The sequence below is a fragment of the Helobdella robusta genome, assembly GCF_000326865.2.
Source record: "Helobdella robusta unplaced genomic scaffold HELROscaffold_7, whole genome shotgun sequence".
Lineage (NCBI taxonomy): Eukaryota > Metazoa > Annelida > Clitellata > Rhynchobdellida > Glossiphoniidae > Helobdella > Helobdella robusta.
The window spans coordinates 194,831-201,328 of NW_008705398.1; the positions used below are offsets into that span (position 1 = coordinate 194,831).

General features: G+C 34.5%; 1 protein-coding gene across 1 annotated transcript; it reads left to right on the forward strand.

The window, feature by feature from the left end:
* Nucleotides 1-5,469: 5,469 nt before the first annotated feature.
* Nucleotides 5,470-6,291, forward strand: HELRODRAFT_126000 (hypothetical protein; the record flags this gene model as incomplete). Its single annotated transcript, XM_009030646.1, has 3 exons — nucleotides 5,470-5,683; nucleotides 5,888-5,943; nucleotides 6,088-6,291. Coding segments are annotated over 3 exons (474 nt in total), but the record flags the coding sequence as incomplete, so codon positions are not given.
* Between the last annotated feature and the right edge of the window lie 207 nt (nucleotides 6,292-6,498).

Here is a 6,498-nt window from a genome sequence, read left to right on the forward strand (position 1 = left end):
TTAAATGCTATAATATACAATTAAATTCTGTTATCTACAAATACTATTGCTAAATTGTTGCTATAAACTATCGTTACAGACGCTGCAGTCTAATAATCAGTAACAGGAATTAATATTAACTATAGGCACGGCAGAGAATAATTTGGGGGAAAATTTTTACATCCGGACACCCATCCTGACGACAACCACCAGTTATAAGCGGTGGGCCTAGCCATTTGCTCAAAAGGCAGCTTGGATGCAGTTTTGTCATACCCACGTGACCATATAAATTATTTAGATAGATTATACTAGTCCAATAAACCTTTCATATTAATGTTGGCAATTGTCTTCTTAGTAACAAAACTACTAATATTACTAATTAGGCCTATAATGTAAATGCACACAAATAAAATCAGGTAATTTTCGCATTCGAGTTAAATGAATCAGTTCCAAATGCGAAAAAACAAGCAAGCACACGCACACACGCTAGGTACAACATACAACTTTCACGTATTTCAGTAAAACGTACATTCGTAGTAGTACAACATCCATGTTTTACATAATAACTGCAGTATAAGTATATAACAGTACAATTAATAGTCATATACATTGGCAAGTAATTTTGCTATAGAAACAGTTACACGAAATTTACAAACACACGCACATACAATAATTTAATTTTGCCAAAATCAATTTCTTGGATCAGTGACATTGTTTCTGGTGATGTGAATTTCAGAAACTGTTGGTCATCATTTGATACTCTAGTTGCATATCTAACCATTATTAAAATAAATAAGACCATTTCTGCTATTATTTATTAACTTTCATTACCTTCAGCAATGCTTTCATTTTTATCATCACCAATAATTTGGATTAATTCTCTATTTTTACCAATTGATTTTTGTTCTCTTTTGTTGATGTCTTTGACAATTTCATTCTGTATGTTTGTTGTAGAGTTGTTGTCGTCGTCGTCGTCATCATCACTGCTATCGTCATCACTATCGTCACTGTTCTTTGTATGTTCGCCGTCGGCCTTTACCAAAGCGAAACTCTGAATGGAAGAAACAAAATTATTGATATTTAAATAAATGATTGAAAAATAGAGGAATGAATGAATGTACAGGAGTACAAAAACTAATGAATACACACACACACACACACACACACACACACACACACACACACACACACACACACATATGCACCAATCATAAAACCTGTCAAAAATTAAATTTAAAATAAGGATAGAGCAATGTCGGAATAACATCTGCAAATTCACATATTTGACCAAATATGCTCAACAATGAAATAACATTTAATAGAGAACTTGTGTGGTGAGGTTGAAGCACTAACTGTAATAATTTTTGTTATAGAAATTATAAAGACATGACTGACAATGAAAAAATTAATGAAAAACTAAATAAGAAAGCTAGACCATTTCAATGACCCTTCCATCATACGTTTCTTCATCAACAGGAGTTTCAATGCACAACTCGTCTGCCTTTTCAGCCAGATCTTGATTTGCCTCTGCTATTTTTGGTAAGAAAGCTTTCACTCTGTCCAAAACTGTATGTATGTGTTGTGATATGCATGGTATTGTATATCAGTACAGATATATAGATAGATACTTACTTGTTATTGAGTCATAGTGTAGGTAGGGCAATATAAATAAGTAGTATGCTATTAGTATTTATTCAATTGTATTTCAAATAAAAAAATATAAGTGAATTTGGAATTATTAAATAGAAACATATCATTTATATTCAGATGGAACAATTAATTTCTTCATTTTTTAAAACTTTGACTAACTGTCGGTCTTTTTGAATTCCATTTTCGGTGGTCAGGCTCTTTTGTCCTCTTCTTGAAATATGAACAGCTTTGCGCCTGTCTCAAAATTAAATTGAATTTTAAATAAAAAAGATTGAAAGTTGTTTGAAATAAAATGAGCCGAATTAATTCCTCTGCATTCCATAAAAACGTTTCCAAGCGAAGAGACCACGAAGGTAGTTAGATATGCTTCACCGCAGCATAGAGCATAGAGAGCATAGTAATATTAACAAAACGACATGAACTGCATAGATAAATATTGATTTTAAAAATTTAAGAATCCTTTAACAAAACTACTATTTTCACTTTTAAAACCAACTAAATCTGTTAAAGGCAATTAAAAATAAATTAAATTATTGATTAAATTTTTCACAATCACTGAAGCGTGACGAATAAATAAAATTTCAAAGCATCCCATTTATATAGCAATCACTACATATAAGTTATATGAGAAACAAGTTTGCGGACAATAATTAGCAGTATAATGTCAACCTGCTGGTGATTTTTTCTTTGTTTGTTTGTTTGTTTGTTTGTTTGTTTGTCTGTATGTTTGTTTGTAGGTTTGTTACTGTCTGTTTGTTTGTAGGTTTGTTACTGTCTGTTTGTTTGTATGTAGATGAGATTGTATTTGTAGGTAGTTTGTTTGTCTGTTCTTAAGTTTGTTTGCTTCTTGCTTATATGCATGCACATTACACGCTCGTACCATACATATTAAGGTTTTCATTCATGGCCATTGTGCTGCTACCAGCCCGACTAAGCATATATAACACATTTATTGAAACACACACGCACATTCATTCACACACGCACACACAAGCAAACACAAACATACAATCTATATATAATAAATGCATATATTGAATGATTTAGGCGTATTGTTAATATAATTTTCCTACCATGAATATGTTTCAGATTAGATTATAACAGAAAAAAAGATCAGTTGGATAGGTTGTAGTTAGATTAATTTTATAAGAATATTATAAGAAACAACAACGTCATCATCATCATCATCATCATCATCAACAACAACAACAACCACAACAACATCAACAACATCATGATGAAGAAAAAGAAATACGCGTTCGGAGCAGCCGCACCGTCGTCATCCATCGCCTCCTCATCGTCTTCTTCATCTTCATCATCATCTCCATACAACCACCAACAACAACATCAACAACAACAACAAAGAAACTCATTGACCAAAAACACTAAAAGTTTAGGCAGTCAGTTAAGAAATTTTTTCGGCCGAGGAAATTCAAGAGACAATGACGATGATGACAACAACGACAATTATAATTATCATCATCATTATCAGCAGCAGCAGCAGCAACAGCAGCAGCAGCAGCAACAACAACATCGTCATAACTTGAAAGAGCAGAATAGCGTTTGTAGTAGCAGGGAAGCTGCCGTTGATAAATACATCAATAAGAAGAAACAAAACACGGAGTCATACAGCAACAACATTGCCAACAACAACAACAACGACAACAACTACAGCAACAATATTAATATAAATAATAATCAGATAAATATTAATAATAATGTTAGTAACAATAACATCTTTGGAATTAGTTCAGTTGATAAACAACAATATCAACAACCACAACAAGAACAACCACAACAGCAACAACATAATTCTATATTACAGAAAAATTCTACCACATCATCAACAACGACATCGTTGATACCACATGAACAGCAGCTTCAACAGCAGCAGCTTCAACAGCAGCAGCTTCAACAGCAGCAGCTTCAACAGCTGCAGCTTCAACAGCTGCAACAATCACAACAACAACCACAGCAGCAACAGCAATTAAAACAACCATCCCAAAAAATAATAGAACGAGAATCGCAAACAAAAGTAGAAACAAAATTAGAGCTACAGCGACCAACACAAAACTCAACAAATGTTCCATCTGTTGAAGAATTATTGCAGCAGCAGCAGCAGCAGCAGCAGCAGCAACAACAGCAGCAACCGCAACCGCAACAAACACAGCAACCATCTAAAAACGTTGAAATACTGTCATTGCGGCAATTAAAACGACAACAACAAAAGCTATCAACGACATCATCATCATCATCATCTGTAGCAGCAGCAGCAGCTGTTGCAGCAACTACATCATTACCATTATCACCACCGTCTTCATCAACAACCACGTTATCAAGAACTTCAGCTTTGAATGCTTACGATTTTAACGCCAAAACACAAACTACTGCAAGTACCTCTACCACTACTCTTACTGATTCTGTCATCATAAATAATAATAATAATAATAATAATAATAATAATAAAAACAATAATAACAATAATTATAATTATGGTAAAAATGATAATAATGATAATAATTTGTCGCCGTATGAAACTTCTGAGACGAAATTTATAACGTCATCGTCGTCGTCATCATTATCGCAACCTGTTACTGCCGCTACTTCTACTACTACTGCTGTTGCTGCTACTACTACTACTGTTGCTGCTACTGTTGCTACTGCTGTTACTACTAATAATAATAATAACAAAGTTGTTAACATCGGCGTCTCTAGAATTGTAATAAAAAATGATCAAATAATCATAAATGATGATACCACACCTGCCTCATTCAACATCAACAACAACAACATCTACAACAACAACAACAACAACACCAACAACAACATCAACATTGATTTCAATCCGTCAAACGATAACAAACAAAATGACATCACTGTCAATAAAGATATCATTGATGATTGTGTTGATGTCGGTGCTGATAACGATGTTGTTGGTGATGATGATGATGGTGATGATGTGATGTACGAACATACAATCAGGGTTAATTATTACGGGGGTAGCGGGATTAAAAATGGCGACGATGACGAAAACTGTGGGCGTAATAATAATAATAATGATGATGATGATGATGGTAACAATAATAATAATAACAATAATGATGATGATGATGATGGTAACAATAATAATAATAATAATAATAATAATAATAATAATAATAATAATAATAATAATAATAACGATGGTAATGATGAAGCGTTAATTGCAAGCAGCGTCGACGAAGACAAATTCATTATTATCGGCTCCAACCAAAATAATAATAACAACAACAATAACAACAACAATAATAACGATAATGATAATGATGATAATGAAGAAGAAGGAGAAGGAGAAGAAGAGAGCGACATGATGTCGCTGCAACAACAGATGATGCTGCTCTCCTGTAGGAAAACAACCACATTATCATCATCAACATCATCACAACCGTCGTCATCATCATCACAACCGTCATCCCCACAATCATTATCATCATCATCAACATCACAGCAGCAGCAGCAGCAATCGAGACGACCAGCTGGCAAATTCACAATGAATGCCGGTTCATCGAGCGTGGCCGAATACAGAGATAACAAAAACACTAAAAACCAACAGCAAGATGGCGACAAACAGGAAGAGGAAGATCACGAATATTTCAAGCGGAAGAAGATGATGACGCTGCAAACCAGGACTGGATCGTTCAGGGGAATTAAAAATTTGGTTAAAAGTGGAATCAACGCATTCGGCAACATTAACGTTGAGAAAGCCAGACGGGTAAGCATGCGTTATTTTTTTCAAACCTACCCCAATAACAACAACAAAAACTATCACATCCCTATATTTTAATCACTAACCAGGCAATTGAGGAGCAGTCTAGGGGCCTCATCATCCTCTTCACATCGAGTATGACGGTAATTAGAGAGACCCGTGACAGGTGCAACGAAGTTAGGAAGATATTGCAGACTCACCGCGTCTTTTTCGACGAGAGAGATGTATACATCTCGGAAGAGAATGCCTTGAATCTGATAAAGAGGTTGAAATTGCAAGGAGGAATGAATGAAATGAGAGATGATGAGAGTCTTAGTGAGAGGAGGCGAGCAGAGTTTGATAGGATGATCCAAGTGCTGCCTTGCCTCTACGTTGAGGATTTAAATTTAGGGGTTGGTTCTTTATTGTAATTATGTTTGTCCGTCTGTCATTCCATCCAACTATTTATTCATCCATTTATTCATTTATCCATCCATTCATTCATCCATCAACCTATGACACAGAGTTACGAAGAAATACAAAGCCTGAATGAGTCTGGGGTACTTAGAAAAATTTTCAAAGACTTCAAGGTAGGCATTCATTATTTCATGAATGTTTTGATACAATCAAATTAACCAAAACATCAACAACAACAAAAACATCAAAAACAACAACATCAAAAACAACAACATCAAAAACAACAACATCAAAAACCACAACATCAACAACAACAGAAAGTAGAGGACGACATGACGTGTGGCGGATGTGGTGGCTACAAATACACCCCCTGCTACACCTGCCGTGGTAGCAAAAAATCAACAGTAATAAACTCCCCAATATCGCCATCATCATCATCACTATTACTATCACCATCATCATCGTCAACTTTGAAATGCACAAAATGCGACGAAAATGGCTTGGTCAGATGTAAATACTGCTACGTTAAAAGCGACGAAACCGCTACTACTACTACTACTGCTGCTACTACAACAACAAAAACTACTACTACTAATATTAATATTATTAATACTACTATAAGTAATAATAGTAATGACAACAAAGCCGCGATAAATATAGATCATGATGATGATGAAGATTTTTCTGAAGCTTAAAACTACTACTACAACTAGAGTTACTATTACAAC